At 44.8% G+C, this 23,779-nt stretch overlaps 1 protein-coding gene across 2 annotated transcripts in view; it reads right to left on the minus strand.

Annotated features, from left to right (window-relative positions):
- The window catches only part of coro2ba (coronin, actin binding protein, 2Ba), a 54,909-nt gene that overhangs the window by 13,132 nt on the left and 17,998 nt on the right, over positions 1-23,779 (minus strand). The window contains exons 1-10 of one of the 2 annotated variants that reach the window (XM_080759051.1): positions 22,245-22,330; positions 17,399-17,599; positions 11,190-11,306; positions 10,604-10,753; positions 8,387-8,551; positions 8,123-8,239; positions 4,044-4,148; positions 3,653-3,749; positions 3,412-3,524; positions 2,859-2,949 (exon numbers count right to left, since the gene is read on the minus strand). In XM_080759051.1, coding sequence (XP_080615177.1) covers positions 2,859-2,949; positions 3,412-3,524; positions 3,653-3,749; positions 4,044-4,148; positions 8,123-8,239; positions 8,387-8,551; positions 10,604-10,753; positions 11,190-11,306; positions 17,399-17,599; positions 22,245-22,259 — 1,171 coding nt within the window. In that variant the 5' untranslated portion in view covers positions 22,260-22,330. Of the gene's footprint in view, positions 1-2,858; positions 2,950-3,411; positions 3,525-3,652; positions 3,750-4,043; positions 4,149-8,122; positions 8,240-8,386; positions 8,552-10,603; positions 10,754-11,189; positions 11,307-17,398; positions 17,600-22,244; positions 22,331-23,779 lie in introns of those variants that run through there. The other variant, XM_080759050.1, reaches the window with a different exon arrangement.

The raw sequence follows: 23,779 nt of genomic DNA on the forward strand, positions 1-23,779 counted from the left end.
GTGGCTACAAAATGACCAAAGAACATGCGTGTAAAATGAATACTTTGGCCGGGACGACAATTTGTTTGGTAAATTTTCAAGGAAAGAATTTCAGTTTCCACACTCTAGTCAAAGAAGAGCCGCACTCTAAAATGGCACTAATTACGCGAAACGGCCTGCGATTGAACTGCGATTTCGGAAAAACCGTTTAACGTATTCGAATACGGTTTGAACCACGAAAAAGTCCAGAGTCGTGTGAGCGTTCTAAAGTTTAAATCACGTTTCTACGACAAAGTATGCCAGAGTAATGAGGCTGCAAAAGTGAGGTTGATTTAGAGATAAATCCCATACAAAGTCAATGGCAGGAAAAAACTATAAATAAAGTTAAATATTTTAAAAAGTATAAACTTTTTCAAAAAAACTTTTTCACCAATGAAAGTTCAAAGATAGATGAACATTATAAAGTTTGAATGAAGTTTCAAAGTGAAAGTATGACGGAGTAATAAGAGCTCAAAAACGTTAACTGTGAAAAATGGGACCTTTCTTCCATCGACTCTCATTATAAAGGATGTAAAAAAAAGTTAAAAAGTTAAAAAGTATAAAAAGTATAAAACTTTGTAAAAATAAAAATACAAGCACACATCACTGCAAAGAGCTGAACAGTTTGAAGTTTGAACTAAAATTCTAGCATAAATTATGTGGAAGTAGTAGGTGACCGAAAAAAGTGGCGGAAATTGGAATAAATATAGACTGTGGATACCTATTGTGTGCTCGCTGTGGCGAGCCCACAATAAACATAGGTTGGCAATAACTAGTGTGTGCTCGCTGTAGCGAGCCCACAACTAGAAAGGCAGTTCCTGTAGAAACTGCGTGGGCTCGCATAAATTGCAATGTATAAAGTTTTTGCCGTGTCAAGTTTGAAACTCGGGGACCGGAGTAATAGTGTTCCCATTGGTGGTCTAAATCCATAATCAAAATGTCGGGACTGTAGCATATTGTAAACAAAAGTAGAAAATGTATTAAAGCTGAAGTAAAAGTAAAAAAAAAGTATGAACATTTGGAAAAACTATAGTTTAAGCATAAATAACTGCATAAAGCGGAATAAAGTATGTGGAAGCTGTAGAAGTGTTTTTAAAAGTTTTTCTTTAAATGAAAAAAAAAAAATCTTTATTAAAAAAATTCAAGTTTTTTCTTTTAAGTAAAAAAAAAAAAAGAGGTTAAAGTTTGTTTTTTTTTAAGTTTTCATTTTTTTCAAAAAATTACATTTTTTTCAAAATAATACTTTTTTTTCAAAATAATACTTTTTTTTCAAAATAATACTTTTTTTGGAAAAAATACTTTTTTTTGGAAAAAATACTTTTTTTTGGAAAAAATACTTTTTTTGGAAAAAATACTTTTTTTCATTTTTTTGCGTGCGTGCGTGCGTGCGTGCACTTGCGAGAGCTGTGTAAAGGCCAGCCAATAGGAAGACAGGGTGTGTGTGTGCGTGCGTGCGTGCGTGCTCTTGCGAGAGCTGTGTAAAGGCCAGCCAATTGCACAAATAGCAGACCTACAAGCTCACAAGGTATCGCAGAGCAACTCATTGAGATCTTGTAACTTTAATGTCAGCCCTGTAATTAAGCCCTTATATGTCTCAGCTGTGGAAGTAAAAGACTTCCAAGTTCTATGCCAGTACTATGACTGGGAGATTACAATGGTTCTGAAGGGGGGAAAACTATGCCCCGAACAAATTGCTCTATCGCAAAAAGTAAAAGTCGAATGCAAATATTTTTTTCGCTGTGAGTGGCCTGAGATATTGAGGTACACCATGTGCGATTGTGGTGTTGGTACGATTGAAAATGTGGTTATAAGAGCGAGTTAAGAATTGTCAGCGTGATAATTTCCTCGTAAGAATTATACAATGGAGGTCAATGAGCAGATTGACTGTTTTTGTGTCACTTAAAAGGCCGTAGTTCACATTCTGTATGTCTCTGTGCTTTGGTGGTCACATTGTGTGAAAGAGGACATGTGTGGCTACAAAATGACAAAAGAACATGCGTGTAAAATGAATACTTTGGCCGGGACGACAATTTGTTTGGTACATTTTCAAGGAAAGAATTTCAGTCTCCACACTCTAGTCAAAGAAGGCCCGCACTCTAAAATGGCACAAATTACGCGAAACGGCCTGCGATTGAACTGCGATTTCGGAAAAACCGTTTAACGTATTCGAATACGGTTTGAACCACGAAAAAGTCCAGAGTCGTGTGAGCGTTCTAAAGTTTAAATCACGTTTCTACGACAAAGTATGCCAGAGTAATGAGGCTGCAAAAGTGAGGTTGATTTCGAGATAAATCCCATACAAAGTCAATGGCAGGAAAAAACTATAAATAAAGTTAAATATGTTAAAAAGTATAAACTTTTTCAAAACAACTTTTTCACCAATGAAAGTTCAAAGATAGATGAACATTATAAAGTTTGAATGAAGTTTCAAAGTGAAAGTATGACGGAGTAATAAGAGCTCAAAAAAGTTAACTGTGAAAAATGGGACCTTTCTTCCATCGACTCTCATTATAAAGGATGTAAAAAAAAGTTTAAAAGTTAAAAAGTATTAAAAGTATAAAACTTTGTGAAAATAAAAATACAAGCACACATCACTGCAAAGAGCTGAACAGTTTGAAGTTTGAACTACATTTCTAGCATAAAGTATGTGGAAGTAGTAGAGTGGCAAAAAAACGGCGGAATAAATAAAAATAAATAAATATAGGCTGGCAATAACTAGTGTGTGCTCGCTGTAGCGAGCCCACAAATATAGACTGTGGATAACTATTGTGTGCTCGCTGTGGCGAGCCCACAATTACAAGAGTCTGGTTGCCAGAGGCAACCACACTAATAAAACCAACCTTTGTCGACTCCACTGAGCCACTCGCTGGCCGTCAGCGCCGGTTCTGTCCCCGCCGTCATTGGGTAGAGGTCCTCCTGGTATGTGTCTGACTGGAGACAACAAAACACACACACACACACACACGCACACACACACACACACACACACGCACCACACGCACACACGCACGCAAATGTGACAAAGTCATGTCATGTCTGGCCGTGCAGACACACATAAATGTCGCAACATGTATATTGGCATTATGTAGACTTAGATAGCATTTGATACAGACTTATAGCATGTTATGTAGACATAGCACGTCATAGTACATATTTATAGCATAGTATAGTATATGTATAGTTTCATTATATAGATATTCCACTGTTGCGTTCTTAGCTTACGCATGTTTCATGATAAATGCTTTTTATGTGATGTATTCCCATGCTTTGTTGTTTTTGTTAATGTAAATCGCTCTGGATTAAGAGCGTCTGCTAAATGCCTAAATTGTAAATTGTATGTGATACACGATTGTTTGTGGGGAATGGACAGAGAATGGACAGTGATATACTGACCCTCCTGGGTACGATCATGGAAATGGGTTCGATCAGTCCCTTCAGAGTCACCAGCTTGTAGAAACGGAACACCTCACAGGCCGCCACGTCCAACCCGTGCTTCGGCATCACACCTGGAAGTAAACAACAACAGGACAACATGTGTTGGCATCACACCTGGCAGTAAAGAACAACAGGACAACATGTGTTGGCGTCACACCTGGCAGTAAAAAACTACCTAGACCTGAACTAAATGACTTACAGAGTCCTTTCTGCGGAGCAGGAGATCTGAACTCCATCAGGTACTGCAGGTAGGGTTTCTCTGTCGTGATCTCATAGTAACGGATGTTTCCGTCGCCCTGCAGAGAAGACACCACAGTTTGACATGTTAACACACCCACTGCCACGGACGGAGATCTCCGTTTCTTTTTTCAAATGACTACCGTCTGTCAGCATCTCTGTGTCTAGGACCTAGGTTCCCAACCACCGGGACATGTGCCACCGGTCCATGGTACATGTTCCACCGGTCTATGGGACATGTTCCACCGGTCTATGGGACATGTTCCACCGGTCTATGGGACATGTGCCACCGGTCTATGGGACATGTTCCACCGGTCTATGGGACATGTTCCACCGGTCTATGGGACATGTACCTTCCCAGCCAGGTACAGCATGTGTGTGTCTGCGTCATAGAACGGGAACAGCATTCCTGACAGTCCGTCTATCTCCTCCTCGACCAGAGGCATGGACAGGTCCTCCTGCATGAGACAAACACACGTTACAACATAGGCATTTATCAGACGCTCTTAATCCAGCAAGAACAACACATGGTAATACATCACATACACTACACACATATACTACACACATACACTACAATAAACAACACATGGTAATACATCACATACATAGAAATTAGAAATAGAACAACACATGGTAATACATCACATCACTCATTCTTGAGATGAGGGACAAAAGTGGAAAAAACATGTCCCACACATAAGAGCCTTATTTTATGTAAAAAATAAATTAATTCATAAAAATAAAAGCACTTGCAAAGTTAAGTGTAATACAGTTGTGTATTATTATGCCCTTAATTTCATTATAATTGTTTTCATATTCCATCTGAATTAGTTAAAAGCAGGCCATGTACCCAAAAAGGCCTGTATTTAGCCTGTCCCCAGCAAGTGGCCACAATTTCAAACTGCCAAAAAGGTGTCTAATACTGTCACAATCACATAAATATACATACTAAATTAAAGTAGATTGTCAACAACATAGCAAATAATATACACAGTTAATTTTAATTTATATTTTCTATTAAATATCTCATATCAAATGTTCGTCCCACGTCTCCGTCAACTCCGTCAGGTTTTTTTAAAAGTCTTAAATTAATCAGAAAATATTGTCGACAGATTTAGCCTGAAGACTCCTTTTCCAAGTCCCATTTATATTTGTTGCAACAGAGGAGTACCTGGTCTGACAAGCATTCAATTGTTTGATATTTTAAACAAACAATGTTGATAACAATGTGGTCACAGCTTTTACATGTCAACTCCGTCAGGACATTATTATGATCTTTGTTAAGAATTCCAAAATAATGTTTATTATTTTAGTTTAGGGGTTAGGTTTAGCTAACAAAATTAAGCAAAAACAAAATGGCTACATTGTACTAAAGAGGGTTAAGATGAAAACAAATGCCATTTTGTCAACTCCGTCAGACGTCAACTCCGTCAGATTTTGTGTCTGACGGAGTTGACGTGTATCTGACGGAGTTGACAAAAGTGTTCCTAAAACAATAAAATTATTGTTTTTGAATAATGGGCAGTATTCTAATTTGGCACACAGTTAGAGCATGCCTTAAGGAACATTTTTGGCTATGGGGCCATCACAGATTTGTCTCGTGGTGACCATGGCAGCCATATTACAAAAGAGCCGCCACCTGATGTTATTTTACAATAACTCAAGTTCTACACCACCTAGGATCTTGATTCTGGTGACTAAGACCTCATTTTCAAGGATGAGGGATACAGTGGTACAATTTAGACTTTCCCTGTGACCATGGCAGCCATTTTTCAAAATGGCCGCCACATGCTGTTATTTTACAATAATTCAAGTTTTAGACCACCTAGGATCTTGATTTTGGCGACTAATCATACATTTTAAAAGATGAGAAATACAGTGGTACTATTTAGATTTGTCCTGTGACCATGGCAGCCATTGTTTTTCAAAATGACCACCAACCTGCTGTTATTTTACCAATAACTCAAGTTTTAGACCACCAAGGATCTTGATTCTGGCGACTAATCATTACATTTTCAAGGATGAACTTTCTCTGGGAGAGGTAAGGGCTTATTTCAGGTGCAGGTTGAGTTTCTACTGACAGGACATTAAAAGGAGGTGGGCTTTCTGGCCTTTGACTTGCCCCTTTCAGGTACAGATGCACAGTTTGACTTCACTGGCCACTGCAGGGAACTGTGGGGGAGAAACTTTGGTCTCTTGACACCCCGATTAGGTTCAGGGTTTTTTTTGGTGGAGACTTGCCTTTCATGACATCTTTGCTGCAGCAGTTGATCTCCTTACTGCCAGTGGTGGCACACTCTGGGTCTCTGGGGCATTGTATCTTGGTGGCCTCCTGCCAGTGTTTCTCCATCCTTCTCCTGAGCTCTGTGTTCTGGGGCTCTGTTTTAGTCAACTTACATTGTCTTGGCTGGAGATTGCTTTCCTGCAGGGTCCAGCCCAGTCTTGTGCAGATGGCTGCTGGCCCACCTGGAGGCCCCAACCTCACTTGTTCGGTTGGTGTGATTAGGTGGGGTGGTCTTCCCCAATCAGGATGAGGGGTTTGACCCTTTCAAACGGCAGTCTGGCCAAGTGTCTGTATTTAGTTGTGAGTTTAGATACAGGATACGATTGCTCACCCAGCCCCAGGTGACATGAGGTGAAGGCTCCTTTGATTTGGTAACATTGCTTTGGTTGACATGCTGGGGACACAGAGAAAGACACTGATGCCTTCAGTGTCTGCACATCCTGCCTGATGGTCCTGAAGCCAAATCTTCTGTCTTCAGTCTTTCGCTCACTGCTCACTGTTCACCTCACCGAATTTAGCCCAAGGAGTTTGACCCCTAGTTTGGCCATAGACCCCTAGTTTGGCCATAGCCACTTGTCCAAATGTGCCGACATGTGCTGACCTCATCACATCTGTGATGATGGCTATGGCCGTTTTTAGCCAACGTAGTGTTTTTTGTGCAAAACTAATGCTTGGAATGGATCCAGAATCATGAAAAGCCCCTAGTTTGACATGCCACATGCTACTTAAAGCATAATGAAATTTAGAACATTTAGCCTTATATTGGTTGTTGATGGTACCCAACTTTCAGCAGCTGTCAAACATGCCCCTAGGGTGGTCAAATAGAAACCAATGTGGGATATGTTAGTAGACACCTTTACAAACATTGGTGAAGAAAACTCTTGGTAAGAAATGTATTCACAGATTTTATATTATTCTGATAATATTCCCTGAGTAAATTGGTAAAATAATAGCAGGTCCACCATTTTTGAAAATGTCTACCATCCATGGTCACAGGATAAATCTAAATAGTACAACTGTATTCCTCACCCTTGAAAATGTATGATTAGTCACCAGAATCAAGATCCTAGGTGGTGTAGAACTTGAGTTATTGGGAAATAACAGAAAGTTGGCGGCCATTTTGAAAAATGTCTACCATGGTCACAGGACAAATCTAAATAGTACCAATGTATCCCACATCCTTGAAAATGTATGATTAGTCACCAGAATCAAGATCCTAGGTGGTGTAGAACTTGAGTTATTGGGAAATAACAGAAAGTTGGCGGCCATTTTGAAAAATGGCTGCCATGTTCACAGGGCAAATCTAAATAGTACCACTGTATTCCTCATCCTTGAAAATGTGGGATTAGTCACCAGAATCAAGATCCTAGGTGGTCTAGAACCTAAATCAGTTAAACTTGTCAACTCCGTCAGATGTTCGTCAACTCCGTCCCGTGATGTTTTTGTTAATTTCCAAAGAAATAGAAAATTCGCTGTCAAATCTTTTGTGCTTATGTATTGAAACACCAACTGAAATGATACGTAATGATGATTTTTTTTTTTTTACATGGTTTTCATGTTATAATATTGAAAATAAAGGTTGAAATGACGGTTTTGAGAAATTGGATATTTCATAATAGTGTGATATTGGAACAAAATAATATTAAAAGATTTGTATTACTTAACTTGATTACTGAAAGCCATTATAAGATAACTGAGGACTTTATATTATTGTTGAAATGATAAAATTCAATTAAAAGGGATTTTAGTGTGTCTGACGGAGTTGACATGAATCAGGTATTAAGTGCATAAATGTCCCATTTTAGAAAGAAATGTTATGCGAAAAACCTGTTCCTTCTCAAGATTGGTAGTTGAGACCTGTGTCTACAAATACATCTATTTGATTTGAATGTATCTTAAAAAAAAAAAAAATCCAGTTTGAAAAAAGTTTTGTCCCTTATCTCAAGAATGGGTGACATACATAGCGAGACATGGTCAAAGCATTTCCGGGCGTCCCCGGACAAAAAGGTTGAGAGCCCCCGATCTAGGTTCATCAGTAAAGCAACAACAACACACAGTCATACACACACACACACACACACACACACACACACACACACACACACACACACACACACATGCACACACGTGTGCGCACACACACACCTGATCCCAGAGTGCGATCTGTCGTGTGTTCCAGCGGGACACTCCTGTGGTCAGCAGTCTCTTCACGTTGCCCATGAACACCACTCTGTTCACACGGTGGTTCTTACAGTTAGCCTCCTGTAGAGGGAGACAGAGAGACACAGAGAGAGAGAGAGAGACAGAGAGAGAGAGAAAGAATGACATGTGTTTGCAGACAAAAACTAGGAGGAAAAAATGTTCATCGATGACCTTTTTTCACTGAAGAAAAATAATAAAAACTCTCACCTGGAGAACGCGTCCGGTGCGCGGCTCGATGACGCGCAGCTTCTTGTCCTTACAGCTGGTGGCCAGCAGGCTGCCGTCGGCGTTGAAGGACATGTTGAGGATGACGTCTGTGTGGCAGTCGATCATCTTCACCGGCTCGCCCACCTCCAGGTTCCAGATGAGGACCTGAAACATTTTACACTGGTTTGTAGTCATCACTGATGACTACAAACCAGTGACTACAACATGACGTAAGTTACCGTCCTGATGACTACAAACCAGTGACTACAACATGACGTAAGTTACCGTCCTGATGACTACAAACCAGTGACTACAACATGACGTAAGTTACCATCACTGATGACTACAAACCAGTGACTACAACATGACGTAAGTTACCGTCCTGATGACTACAAACCAATCCCGCTGCTGGTGGGGGGGATGCCACTCACCTTGTAGTCATACCCGGCGCTGAACAGGATCCCACTGCTGGTGGGGGGGGGGGGGGGGGGGGTGCCACTCACCTTGTAGTCATACCCAGCGCTGAACAGGATCCCACTGCTGGTAGGGTGCCACTCACCTTGTAGTCATACCCAGCGCTGAACAGGATCCCGCTGCTGGTGGGGGGGGATGCCACTCACATTGTAGTCATACCCAGCGCTGAACAGGATCCCGCTGCTGGTGGGGGGGATGCCACTCACCTTGTAGTCATACCCAGCGCTGAACAGGATCCCACTGCTGGTGGGGTGCCACTCACCTTGTAGTCATACCCGGCGCTGAACAGGATCCCACTGCTGGTGGGGGGGATGCCACTCACCTTGTAGTCATACCCAGCGCTGAACAGGATCCCACTGCTGGTAGGGTGCCACTCACCTTGTAGTCATACCCAGCGCTGAACAGGATCCCGCTGCTGGTGGGGGGGGATGCCACTCACCTTGTAGTCATACCCAGCGCTGAACAGGATCCCGCTGCTGGTGGGGGGGATGCCACTCACCTTGTAGTCATACCCAGCGCTGAACAGGATCCCACTGCTGGTGGGGGCTGGGGATGCCACTCACCTTGTAGTCATACCCAGCGCTGAACAGGATCCCACTGCTGGTGGGGGGGGATGCCACTCACCTTGTAGTCATACCCAGCGCTGAACAGGATCCCACTGCTGGTGGGGGGGGGGGGATGCCACTCACCTTGTAGTCATACCCGGCGCTGAACAGGATCCCACTGCTGGTGGGGGGGATGCCACTCACCTTGTAGTCATACCCAGCGCTGAACAGGATCCCACTGCTGGTGGGGGGGATGCCACTCACCTTGTAGTCATACCCAGCGCTGAACAGGATCCCACTGCTGGTGGGGGGGGGGGGATGCCACTCACCTTGTAGTCATACCCAGCGCTGAACAGGATCCCACTGCTGGTGGGGGGGGGGATGCCACTCACCTTGTAGTCATACCCAGCGCTGAACAGGATCCCACTGCTGGTGGGGGGGGGATGCCACTCACCTTGTAGTCATACCCAGCGCTGAACAGGATCCCACTGCTGGTGGGGGGGGGGGGATGCCACTCACCTTGTAGTCATACCCGGCGCTGAACAGGATCCCACTGCTGGTGGGGGGGATGCCACTCACCTTGTAGTCATACCCAGCGCTGAACAGGATCCCACTGCTGGTGGAGGGGGTGCCACTCACCTTGTAGTCATACCCAGCGCTGAACAGGATCCCACTGCTGGTGGAGGGGGTGCCACTCACCTTGTAGTCATACCCGGCGCTGAACAGGATCCCGCTGCTGGTGGGGGGGATGCCACTCACCTTGTAGTCATACCCAGCACTGAACAGGATCCCGCTGCTGGTGGGGGGGATGCCACTCACCTTGTAGTCATACCCGGCGCTGAACAGGATCCCACTACTGGTCGGTGGGGGGGATGCCACTCACCTTGTAGTCATACCCGGCGCTGAACAGGATCCCGCTGCTGGTGGGGGGGATGCCACTCACCTTGTAGTCATACCCGGCGCTGAACAGGATCCCACTGCTGGTGGGGGGGGGGGGATGCCACTCACCTTGTAGTCATACCCAGAGCTGAACAGGATCCCACTGCTGGTGGGGGGGGATGCCACTCACCTTGTAGTCATACCCGGCGCTGAACAGGATCCCACTGCTGGTGGGGGGGGGGGATGCCACTCACCTTGTAGTCATACCCGGCGCTGAACAGGATCCCACTGCTGGTGGGGGGGGGGGGATGCCACTCACCTTGTAGTCATACCCGGCGCTGAACAGGATCCCACTGCTGGTGGGGTGCCACTCGATGAGACCGACCCGCCTGCTGTGACCGTACAGTTCCATCAGCGCTTCCGTCATGTTCCGCCGAAGACCGCCTTCTGGCACCTCCCAGATTCGGACCTGATGTGTGCACGCCGCGCACGCACGCCAGGCAACCACGCACGCACGCACACACACACACAGAGTATGTACAGTAGTCAGTAGTAGTATTGACATATTCTATTTTTGATCCACTCAGAATGACTTTTTTCCCACTTCTTCTACCCACTTTCAATCAACCGTAGATTAGGTTTTTTTTGGTGGACAAAATCAACCGTATATATATATTTTTTTATTTTGGTCGACAAAATCCGCCCGATCGCCCGACCAGGGTTTACTCACTGAAGCATCTTCAGAGCAGGACGCAATGATGTTTTACTGGGTTAGGGTTTAGGGGTTAGGGGGTAGGGTCTAGGGGTTAGGGGTTACTCACTGAAGCATCTTCAGAGCAGGACGCAATGATGTTTTACTGGGTTAGGGTTTAGGGGTTAGGGTCTAGGGGTTAGGGGTTACTCACTGAAGCATCTTCAGAGCAGGACGCAATGATGTTTTCAAAGAAGGGATTCCACTTGATGTCCAGCACGTTCCCCTGGTGGCCGCACACTTTGGGGTGGTGGGGGTCGATGCGACCCGACTGGAAGACAATTAGATACAACACATCGTATTATTGTACCACGATGTAGTCATTAGACTGGAACACACTTAAATACAAATGGCTGCCACACACGCTGCCTATAAGCCAATGGGAGTGTAGTATGATTGCCTCCAGTGGTGTCATGCTCGTAGAACGCAGTACCACGCCGTGGTACCAGCACTTTTTGACGTGCGCACGCAGGGACGGAACGGAACGGTGCATGTACGTGCATTCTAGAGCGAGTCCCCCTATAGATTCAAGAGAAGACGCACCTAATCAACCTCGCGTCACTAGACTTTCCAAGACGCACCAAGTACCCAGTGGTCAAATGACTACTTCTTTGCATTACAACAGGACAGCTTTAACTGTTTATACCTGAGCGCACGTAGCCTATATGGTAAGCATGCACACTTTCAGCAGTAGCCTATGTCTCCAGTACTGCTGCGTGGTGTTCTGCAGACAAGAAGAATGCTTCCTCCTCTATCAAAGAACAGATTCATTCGTCCAAAGCAAACTTTTTAGTTTCGCTAGTGTGCAGTATAGGGCCGCCTAAAGATGTTTGTCTGACTCTCACACACTATTTAACAATAGGCTTAGGCTATATCAGCTGTTCTGTGTGCATGCCGCGATGCGCACTGCATGCACATGCACACATGTGCGTGACGTCATTAAAACGCTGTGGTACCAGTAAAAAAAACCATGACACTGCCTGCCTCCTAAGCTATGCCACACACACCGCGAAAGGCCTGATTAGATGGCAAGCTGCGAGCAAGCTGTACGACCACAGCGGCAGCCTTGAAGCGACAGCTGCTAATGTTATGAACTGGACAGCAGGAAAGACACAACAAAACACAGTCATTGAACCACGTCGCACAGAACGTCGGAAACGAACGCAAACAACGGCCGTGAGACAGCGCTTCTTTCACCTGACACATATTACTGTCACGCCCCGCTCCTCTGACTTTGTATTTGAGCCGTGACTATGGCTATAGTTCATGTTCTGTAATGCCTTGAATGTACAACACAAGCGCTTGTCATGTGTGTTGCCTTTGAACTTATTAGGTTTTGGACTTATTCTGTATGTTCTGTATTTTGCCTTGTGGTGTTTGGTTTTGGTTTACTGTTAACTCTGTTGTTGTTTTGCTTGTGTCTTATTTTGTAGTATTGTTCTGTGCCTTCCTGCCTCCTCTTGTTGGTGTTTACCTGTTCTGTCTTACCTGTACCTGATTTTTGTATCCTAGTCACCTGTGTTCTGTTTGCCTGTTAGCCTATCCTGTGTTTGATTGTATTTTGGGTCCACCTGTGTCCTGTTACCCCTGTCTATTTAAGCACTTTGTTTGCAGTGTGTCCTTGTTGGTCCATATATATATACCTATGTCGAGTGAGTTTTGTTTCTGTAACGTTACGTCTTGCCTTTTGGAATACCTCTGATTTATGGTCAAATAAGTTATTTCTAATGTCTAGTACTTTTACTTCTACTCTGAGTATAGGGACACAGGACTGTGAATGAACTTGGTGTGGCAATGACCAACAGAGACCAGTGGAAGCAGCTTGTGACCAACAGAGACCAGTGGAAGCAGCTTGTGACCAACAGAGACCAGTGGAAGCAGCTTGTGACCAACAGAGACCAGTGGAAGCAGCGTGTGACCAACAGAGACCAGTGGAAGCAGCTTGTGACCAACAGAGACCAGTGGAAGCAGCTTGTGACCAACAGAGACCAGTGGAAGCAGCTTGTGACCAACAGAGACCAGTGGAAGCAGCTTGTGACCAACAGAGACCAGTGGAAGCAGCGTGTGACCAACAGAGACCAGTGGAAGCAGCTTGTGACCAACAGAGACCAGTGGAAGCAGCTTGTGTCGCAGATCTCGAGGGCACTCGAAGGATGATAATGATGACTTCTACTCCACTACACCTCAAAGGCAAATATTGTACTTTACTCCACTACATTCATTTGAAAGCTTTAGTTACTAGTTACTCTGTAGATTTTGATGACAAAACAAACATTATAACCACTTCAGCCCTATAGTTACATATCGGCCATTTGAAAACAGCAGATCTATAGCGTGAACCTGAAATGGAACAGAATCTGCACAATAATGTTACTTGAATTATATTTCCTTTTACTCAAGTTCATTTTAAATCCTGGACTTTTACTTGCATCAGTGTTTCTACAGTATTGATACTTTTGATTGACACTAATTAGTGTTTTTCCACCACTGACATCATCAGCTTCACTGATGGTAGACTCCCTGGTCTTCATTCTCAATTTATCAACATTAAAATACCCTTTTTTTTTTTAAAGAAAAAGGAAGAATTTAAAATGCGAAGGGTTTTATAAATCCAGACTGCATATTGTTATTGTACTGACCCAATATGTCCACAGTGTGGCACTGGTGGACATAAAATGACCATAGGGTTCATGGACGGTTGAAACCTTTTGCTATCACTCATACAGACTAGTCATGAATGTTTGATGTGTTCTTTGTCCTTTTAGTGCTGACCTACTTCTGATTCAATCTGATATTTGACTAAGAGCTTTATAGGTCATCACATCAGGCCTATGGGTGTTTATGCTTGTGCTTTTCAACCCTTTTCATCTCAAGGTCCATTGTTTATTTATTCAGTGTTTGAGCCACGGACCACCATTTGATGACACTTAGCCTCTCAGACCCAAAACCTAAGAATTGTTGTTGGATAAGATTTTGTCCACAATTCCATGCTGTATTGATGTTTGTACCATTAGGAGAGATAACAGGAGAACGCTGAGTAGTAGAAGTAGAAGTAGCCAACTCAAAATTGGAAATACGCATTGACACACAAAACATCTGCATTAGAGAGAGAGAGAGAGAGAGAGAGAGAGAGAGAGAAATATAGATGTTATGAAGAGCATCATGCTGCAGCTGCATGTGATGGAACTAACTCCTAAGCTCAGCCTGTCTGGCCAAACAGTATATTCTGAATACGGTACATGAAAAGGTGTCACTGTGCCAGTCTAAAATGACTCAGTCACACATACGAAACAGAGACAGAACATGTGTTCTGGGGGGGGGGGGGTTCAGAGCAGCTCACAATTCATTTTCAATGGGAGTCACATGGTTTTGACGAAACAGCCTTGCTTGATGGGGGGAGGTGGGGGGCAGAACAGAGCTGGAACAGAGCCATCAAGCAAGGCTGTTTCGGCAACCATGTGACTCCCATTGAAAATTAATTAATAATAATACATTTTATTTATAATGTGCCTTTCAGGGCACTCAAGGTCGCCGTACAACAAGTTAAAAACACAAAACAGTTAAGGCAAAAGCAGACAATAAAGTATAGCTTGCAGCAGAAAACACAGACAGCCCTGCCTAAACAGGTGGGTTTGAAATGAGGAGATTGAGTCCATGGTGAATTGTGAGCTGCCCTGCCACCTGCCACTTGGTGCCCACATGCCAGTCTCAGTGCCATCTAGCACCACCTTGGTGCCCACATGCCAGTCTCAGTGCCATCTAGCAGCACCTTGGTGCCCACATGCCAGTCTCAGTGCCATCTAGCAGCACCTTGGTGCCCACATGCCAGTCTCAGTGCCATCTAGCTGCACCTTGGTGCCCACATGGCCAGTCTCAGTGCCATCTAGCTGCACCGTGGTGCCCACATGCCAGTCTCAGTGCCATCTAGCTGCACCTTGGTGCCCACATGGCCAGTCTCAGTGCCATCTAGCTGCACCTTGGTGCCCACATGCCAGTCTCAGTGCCATCTAGCAGCACCTTGGTGCCCACATGCCAGTCTCAGTGCCATCTAGCAGCACCTTGGTGCCCACATGCCAGCCTCAGTGCCATCTAGCAGCACCTTGGTGCCCACATGCCAGCGCTAGCATATGGTCGTCGGTCTCACTAGCTGTCATTGCAGTTATGTAAACCCAGGGGTTTTGTGCCCATATGATCATTTTACAGTCAAACACTGTAAAATGATCATATCCGAACCGGGGACCCCTGCCCGCCACCCTGAAAAGCACTTGGGAGTCGTAGGAGTTGAGGCATTTCACTATTGTGAAAATAGCGATCTACAAGAAAATAGCGATCTATACAAGCTCCTTGCAACGTGAGCGGAAATGGCTCTGCATGCTAGTCTGTCTGCCCGTCTGTCCTGCTCATCATCTCATTGGAACCAAGAGGAAATGCATCATATTCATATAAGTAGACTCTAAGTGCTCTCTAGTTGCTGAGACATTGATCCACTTATGGATCCTTGATGGCGTTAAGTGTTGTAAGAGAGAAAGAAACGTATATAGAATAGACACTCGGTGTCAGTATTCTGGAGAGAGAGTTGTGTGACCGACAGTGTTATGATCCTTATATTTGACCCTGTTTATCCAGGGTTTAAAGGGCTCATTATTTCACCGTCTGACCATTAGGTTTCTGTCGGGTTGATTGTCTCTGTGACACATTTTTGCACATGCAGTGAAATTGAATACCGATGAGGTCATCATGAGGTGAGTTGGAGTTCGTCGGGGTCCCTTAAAATCATTAATCATTCAGTGTTGATTTCGTCGACTAAAACTATGATGAAAAATGATGGCCGACTACTTTTTTTCCACTGATGAAAACTAAATAGAAACTGAGCTACAGACTAAAACAGAGACAATTCTGTAGATTGTGTAGAACTAAAAGACAAGTCATTTGGTTGCATGCTGAAAATACAAGCTGTTGTGAGCTTGTAGATCTGCTATTTTCACCATGCAACCAAGTCTAAAATCAGGCATCATGGCGCAATCAAGGCCCCGCCCCAAAATTATTTTTACTCGACAGATTCAGCCGACTAAAATACTATAATATTTTTTAGTCGACTAAAACTACACAAATTCTAAAACATTATTTCAGATGGAAGAAATGGGGCTAAAACTAAATTACATTTTAGTTAAAAAGACTAAATGACTAAAACTAAATCCAAATGTGCTAGTCACACGGAAGCAGTGTCGCGTAATGGCGGGGCTCAGCCAAGGAGTGTGTTTGTGAATACTTTCTTGGAACAACTTGCTGAGACACATTTTTAATGAGCTTTTTTTCTCCCCCTAATTAATGGAGTTATGGGACAACAGATGTTCACGAGACAGAGAACCACAACTTCACTCCGCCCTAGAAAACCCCAAACCATGGGCGCTGCCTTCTACCCTGCCCAAACCACCTATAGAACCTAAGCCTCTGTGCTTCTAAAACCCAGAACCTAAGCCTCTATGCTTCTAAAACCCAGAACCAGGTCTCTATGCTTCTAAAACCCAGAACCAGGTCTCTATGCTTCTAAACCCAGAACCTGCAGGTCTCTATGCTTCTAAAACCCAGAACCAGGCCTCTATGCTTCTGAAACCCAGAACCAGGCCTCCATGCTTCTGAAACCCAGAACCAGGCCTCCATGCTTCTGAAACCCAGAACCAGGTCTATATGCTTCTAAACCCAGAACCAGGCCTCTATGCTTCTAAACCCAGAACCAGGCCTCCATGCTTCTAAACCCAGAACCAGGTCTCTATGCTTCTAAACCCAGAACCAGGCCTCCATGCTTCTGAAACCCAGAACCAGGCCTCCATGCTTCTGAAACCCAGAACCAGGTCTATATGCTTCTAAACCCAGAACCAGGCCTCTATGCTTCTAAAACCCAGAACCAGGTCTCTATGCTTCTAAAACCCAGAACCAGGTCTCTATGCTTCTAAACCCAGAACCTGCAGGTCTCTATGCTTCTAAACCCAGAACCAGGTCTCTATGCTTCTAAACCCATTCAATGAAAGCCCCTCCCCCTCACCTGAGTGACAGGGACCACAATGAAGGCTCCTCCCCCTCACCTGAGTGACAGGGACCACAATGAAGGCTCCTCCCCCTCACCTGAGTGACAGGGACCACAACAAAGGCCCCTCCCCCTCACCTGAGTGACAGGGACCACAATGAAGGCTCCTCCCCCTCACCTGAGTGACAGGGACCACAACAAAGGCTCCTCCCCCTCACCTGAGTGACAGGGACCACAACAAAGGCCCCTCCCCCTCACCTGAGTGACAGGGACCACAACAAAGGCCCCTCCCCCTCACCTGAGTGACAGGGACCACAATGAAAGCTCCTCCCCCTCACCTGAGTGACAGGGACCACAACAAAGGCCCCTCCCCCGGAGCTCTCAGTGACGATGGCCAGGTACTTGGCGTTGACGGCACAGAAGTGGTTGTCGTGGACGTTCTTGGTGATGGGGATGCCGTCGAAGCAGTGCTCCCGGTTCGCCACCTTCCCGTAGACGTTTCGAAACTTGGAGCTTCGGTAGGTCGGACGCCATGACATCTGAGGGGAAGAGAGAGAGAAGGTTACACCATGACATCTGAGGGGAAGAGAGAGAGAAGGTTACACCATGACATCTGAGGGGAAGAGAGAGAGAAGGTTACGCCATGACATCTGAGGGGAAGAGAGAGAGAAGGTTACGCCATGACATCTGAGGGGAAGAGAGAGAGAAGGTTACACCATGACATCTGAGGGGAAGAGAGAGAGAAGGTTACACCATGACATCTGAGGGGAAGAGAGAGAGAAGGTTACGCCATGACATCTGAGGGGAAGAGAGAGAGAAGGTTACGCCATGACATCTGAGGGGAAGAGAGAGAGAAGGTTACGCCATGACATCTGAGGGGAAGAGAGAGAGAAGGTTACGCCATGACATCTGAGGGGAAGAGAGGGGGAGGGATGTTAGGCTCATCCAGTAAAACACAGAAGCTCAAATATTTGCTTCTGGGGGGGCGGGGCTCCTAGAACTACATATTTTCAGATGGGGGTCGGTGGCCAAATATATATATATCTTTTGGGTTCCTTGACATGAAATAGTTAACTTTGAGAACCACTGACATAGAATACTCCCGATCCCGACGACCTTTGCTGCATGCCGACCACAGTATAGTATTTTCAACGTACAGTTACTGAAACAGTAACCTGTAATTGAAGTGACATTTTCACATATAGCGATGGACAGTATTTACGTTCAATGTTTTACAGAGAGGCTGAGAAAGTTCGTAGCGGTTGACAGAGTGCAGTTCTAGTTATTATTATTACTTGCGCAAGCAGAGCGCGCAAGTAATAATTTCGCCCGGTCTCTTCAACGTGACAGCCGTCAACCACTTTTCTGGGTATGCAAGAAAAACAGCAAATCTGTGCCTGGTTTGCTGGGACCAGATTACACAGATGACCATTTTTCTTACGTCATCATTGAGAGCTAGTCATACATATACACACCACGTACTCTGGTCCCAGCTCTCAATGATGACGTAAGAAAAATGGTCATCTGTGTAATCTGGTCCCAGCAAACCAGGCACAGATTTGCTGTTTTTCTTGCATACCCAAAAACGGCTGTCACTTTTTGGCACAAAGTAACCACAGTATACTGCTAATCAAATTACAACTACATACTCTATATAGTATATGTATATGTATACGTATGTCTAGTCATTAGTCATTGCTGGGACGGTGCATACGCATCGAAAAGGCTGAGACGGTGCATAGGGCGCAAAGTAACCACAGTATACCGCTAATCAACTTACAAATGACATATACATAGAGGCAGAAACTGAGATTTGACAGTTTGTAGCGGTTTGTAGCGGTCGAAAGTGCTCGACAGAGTGCAGTTCTAGTTATTATTATTATTATTATCTGCGCGTCAGGCGCAGCCATGCTGTTTCATGTAGGCTTAATCGCTTTGGACAAAACTAAACCAGCCGGACCAACGTTAATGGCTTAATGCACGTACAGCAGGACCCACATTTTCACCCGTCGCGATGGACCCGGCGGTATAAAACATGTTGTGACTGTGATTCTTGCAAATCGCATCGGCTCCCTCTGTTATACACTGCGAGTATCAAGAGTGTGTGTGCATGTGTCTATGCATGCATGGATGGATGGATGCTGTTGGCATGCAGTTGGTTGCTGTCCCATTGGCCAGAGGTCTGTGTGTGCCTGGATGCTGTTGGCAGCCAATCAGGCTAGGCCGTCAGTATGACCAGGTCCTCTAAATGACCAGGTCGTCTACATTGTTAGAGTTATAGCCATCAGAGGCAGACAAACAACCATATGTTTAAAGACACAAACTGCAATCAGTTAGGTAAAGTTAGCTTAAGTTGTGGCAAATCTGCAACAAAAAAAAAGCTTTCTTCACAGATGTGTTCATAAAGGTGTCTACTATCACAGAAAGAATTGTGGGGGTTTTCATGCATGCTTTAGTTTTGCACGGAAATTCTCCTTGGGCTAAATTCGGCCTTAGCCACTTGCCCAAATGTGCCCAAATGTGCTAACTAATGCTTGCAATGGATTCAGAATATTGAAAACCCCCTAGTTTGACATGTCACAAAGTATAATGAAATTTGGAATTGTTTGCCTTATATTGGTTGATAATGGTACCCCAACTTTCAGCAGCTATCTTAAAGTTTCCCAGGGGAGTTGGGTTGGTACAAATTTCTCTGTGATAGTAGGCACCTTTATGAACACATCTGTGAAGAAAGCTAGTAGTAAGCTTTTTTTTGCAGATTTGCCTAAGCTAACTTTGTTAATGTTCCCAGCATTCCCAGCAAGTTTTTCTTAGTTTTTCCTGTCTTACTGGATGGATGTGGTTTCTATTATAGCAGAGTATTACCGTACATTATATATACAACTCTTTTTATATAATAATTATTTAAGACCACCAGGAGACTGTATCAGTTTCTCCCAAAAGGCACAACCGAAACGGAAGATTCACGACTGCTGTCACATCAGTGGCAAGTTGACTGCATGACATCATCATCAGCCCTTCCTCTATTCAGTATTGTTCTGTGTCCTGAAAAACAGAGCTATGGTGGCAGTGGCGTGTGTGTGTGTGTGTGTGTGTGCGACGTGCATGTGCGCCGTGTGTGCGTGCGCCGTGCGTGCGTGCACATGCAGATTGAAACATTCCAGACCCCCTGCATGCTGCCATTGTTGTCGTCAGCCTCAGAAGGACATGCAGCGTATTGTCCAGCGGTGGAACAATTACACAAATGTTTTATGTTTTATACTAGACGGATTCTTCTTTTGTTTTTCACTTCTGTTATTATGAGTGTTCTTCAGTACTGTAGTACCACCTGGTATGGATGTTTGTCTGTAGCCCTAAAGTCACAACTGGTGCAACAACTGAACATTTGTTCAAAGATTGTTGGACAACAACTTCAGAAACTTTATACATCCACGTATGATAACAGCATCCTAAGGTTAGCAAGGAATATCACCTCTAATACTAAGCATGTGTTGTATGGAGAGTACAGGTTGCTACCTTCAGGATGGAGATATGGTGTACCAGCATACAATAAGGTCAGACTAAAGAGGTCCTTTATCCACCAGTCGACCTTGAGGCTTAATCAGGAGTTGTAGTAGCCACAGGATAATCTAAGCGGTGGATATTGCTCTTGTCTTCATGTCTTTATGTATGTAAATTGTCTTGTTCTTTGTGTTATGTCAAATGTGTGTACGGTATATGTGTTCTGCATACTTGGCTGCTGTGTCGCAAGACAAATTTCAGTGTGAACTGACGACAAAGTACTATATCATATATCATATCATCTATTAATAAAACATGCATTATGTAGAGGGGTCAAACATTCACCCATATACAGTACATTGTCTCTTCATCCGTCCTGAATTAAAAGCTAGACGGGCCATGTGTGTCCATTAGCCGTTTCCCATGTTATCAGATTATTTAATCTCCGTCCTCATCATCAGCTCTTATCAAGAACCATTAATGCTGCCAGTAAGCCCAGTATGGATGGTTTGTTGTTGTCAGGCTTTTCAGCCATTGGGCACGTTGTCCAACTACTAACCCTTAACCCTAAATCTAACCTTATCCGCAGTCTTAACCTGCAGTCTTAACCCGCCACGTAATAGAGCGTCGCAGCCCCGCCCCCTTTCATGACGGCGACGACGACTACTAGCTGGCCCAGGAAATAATTCTACATTAATTTCCCACATAGACATTTCAAAAAGTATTTATTTAAAAGGTCTGTAAGCCTCGAACAAAGCCAACTCGGATCGTGACAAATCATGACAACAATTAAGCACAATTCTTTGGGGGCCGAACAAATTATTTGAAAGAAGAAATTAAGGGCAGGTTTATACAACACTTTTTTTTCCTTTGTAATTATTTGTTCGGCCCCAAAATATTGTGTTTGTTGTCATGATTTGTCACGATCCGAGTTGGCTTTGTCCGAGGCTTACAGACCTTTTAAATAAATACTTTTTGAAACGTCTATGTGGGAAATTAATGGGGAATTATTTCCTCTGCCTGTCGTCGTCATGAAAGGGGGCGGGACTGCGACGCTCTACTAAACATAAAGCGAAGTTGTTGTAGCGCAGTTTCATGTTGGTTTCACGTTGGCTTCGGCGGCAGTAGTTTCCTAGTCACGTATTCACAGCGTTAGGCAGTATGTAGGAAATGTCCCTATTGATCCATATGGTCTGATAATAAGGAACATATTGGTGATTATGGGTCGATAACAACTGAAGCAAAGATTAGCAGAGAGAGAGAGAGAGAGACTCGCTTGCTTTGAGCTCTGTTTACAAGGATGGCCATTCATTGATCACTGCCCTAAGGGAAGAAGGGAAGTGTGTGTGTGTGTGTGTGTGTGTGTGTGTGTGTGTGTGTGTGTGTGTGTGTGTGTGTGTGTGTGTGTGTGTGTGTGTGTGTGTGTGTGTGTGTGTGTGTGTGTGTGTGTGTGTGTGTGTGTGATGACTTTTTCCCTCCTACAAACTGCAGACCTCTTGCACGCATGCACACACACACACGCACCAGTTGCAGCACAGCCTGAGAAAACAACTTTATATCCATCAGAAAATGTCACAAGACTATCTGCTGCTCAGATCACTGACACTGCCTGTCTATGAGGATAAAACAGAATCTGTCTGTCTGTCTGTCTGTCTGTCTGTCTGACATGCAGTGTCATCTTACCTTACTGGCGTGCATCTCTCTACGGCCGTGGCCTCACCGCTCATCCACTGTAAAGTCCAGCCTCACATGCGTGTATGTGTCTGTGCTCTCTCTCTCTCTCTCTCTCTGTCTCTCTCTCTCTCTCTCTCTCTCTAATTCTCCCCTCTCTCTCTCTCTCTCTCTCTCTCTCTCTCTCTCTCTAATTCTCTCTATCTCTCTCTCTAATTCTCCCCTCTCTCTCTCTCTATATATCTCTCTCTCTCTCATTCTCCCCTCTCTCTCTCTCTCTCTCTCTCTCTCTCTCTCTATATATATATATATCTCTCTCTCTCTCATTCTCCCCTCTCTCTCTCTCTCTCTCTCTCTCCTCCCCCTTTCAGTCACTTCCCACCCTGTCTTCCTCCTCCTAATGAGTCTCTATAGTGCTAGTACTCCCCGTCACTCCAACTCTCTCTCTCTCTCTCTCTCTCTCTCTCTCTCTCTCTCTCTCTCTCTCTCTCTCTCTCTCTCTCTCTCTCCCCCCCCCACCAGATGTGTGGTCTCTGGATAAGCAACCGTTCTGGCTTCTCTTCTCTCTCTCCAACTTGTTGCCTCTTGGAATCAAAGCCAGTACCGGCAACCTGCAGGGTTGAGACCCTGCACCCTCACCTGCAGGGTTGAGACCCTGCACCCTCACCTGCAGGGTTGAGATCCTGCACCCTCACCTGCAGGGTTGAGACCCTGCACCCTCACCTGCAGGGTGCAGGTCGTGCTCGGGAGTCGAACCCGCGGCACGCCGTCTGACTGGCTTGGCATCCTTGGTGCCCAGACGGTTGAGCTAACCGCCCGGGCCACAGCCCTAAGATTTACCCTTAAAAAAACTCAATTTCATTCAAACTAAGATTCAATAAAAAAACCACTATGACTTAAAATGTCCAGACTGGCAACCCACAGAGCTCTGCTCTGGGATGCTCAGCACAGCTGGTTTTTATGTTTTGATTAGTCCAGAGCCATAGAACCACAGAGTTACAGTCCAGAGCTCAAATCGTTGCTTCTGAGAGGTTCCTGGAAGTTGATGGCCAAATACAATACAGGTTTTTCAGAAAACTGTCGGAATTTAGAAGACATTTTTTAAATGTCGACGTCAGGCCTCATGGGTTAAGGTGGTTGAAACAGTCAGTAAAGATGGAGACGCCACATACGGCAGCCTCGTCTCGCGCTCCTCTCAGCCAATTCAGTTTGTAAAGGGCCACTTCACCCCTTTTTTCAACCAGAGCCTATTTTAATGTTGTTTAGGTCCTGGAGCTTGGACTACTCATGCATAGAAGGCTGCATGAGGTCAGTCCGCTGCCCCCCCAGGTTGGCAGAGGAAGTGCAGCACCCAGGATTACATTCGATAATTGGCACTGGGTGAAAAAACTGGGTTGCAAAATCGTGGGATAAAAAAATAAAAGAACTTGATGGGGCCAGTCCAACTCTTCTACATAGACTTCTATGGTGACTGGGCCTACGGCTCTGTTGTCTCCATGTCATTCCTACAGTTTTGGGGCTTCAAGGTACAAGGTTGTACGTTATTG

This window comes from Protomyctophum bolini (assembly GCF_963924005.1).
Source record: "Protomyctophum bolini genome assembly, chromosome: 1".
Classification (NCBI taxonomy): domain Eukaryota; kingdom Metazoa; phylum Chordata; class Actinopteri; order Myctophiformes; family Myctophidae; genus Protomyctophum; species Protomyctophum bolini.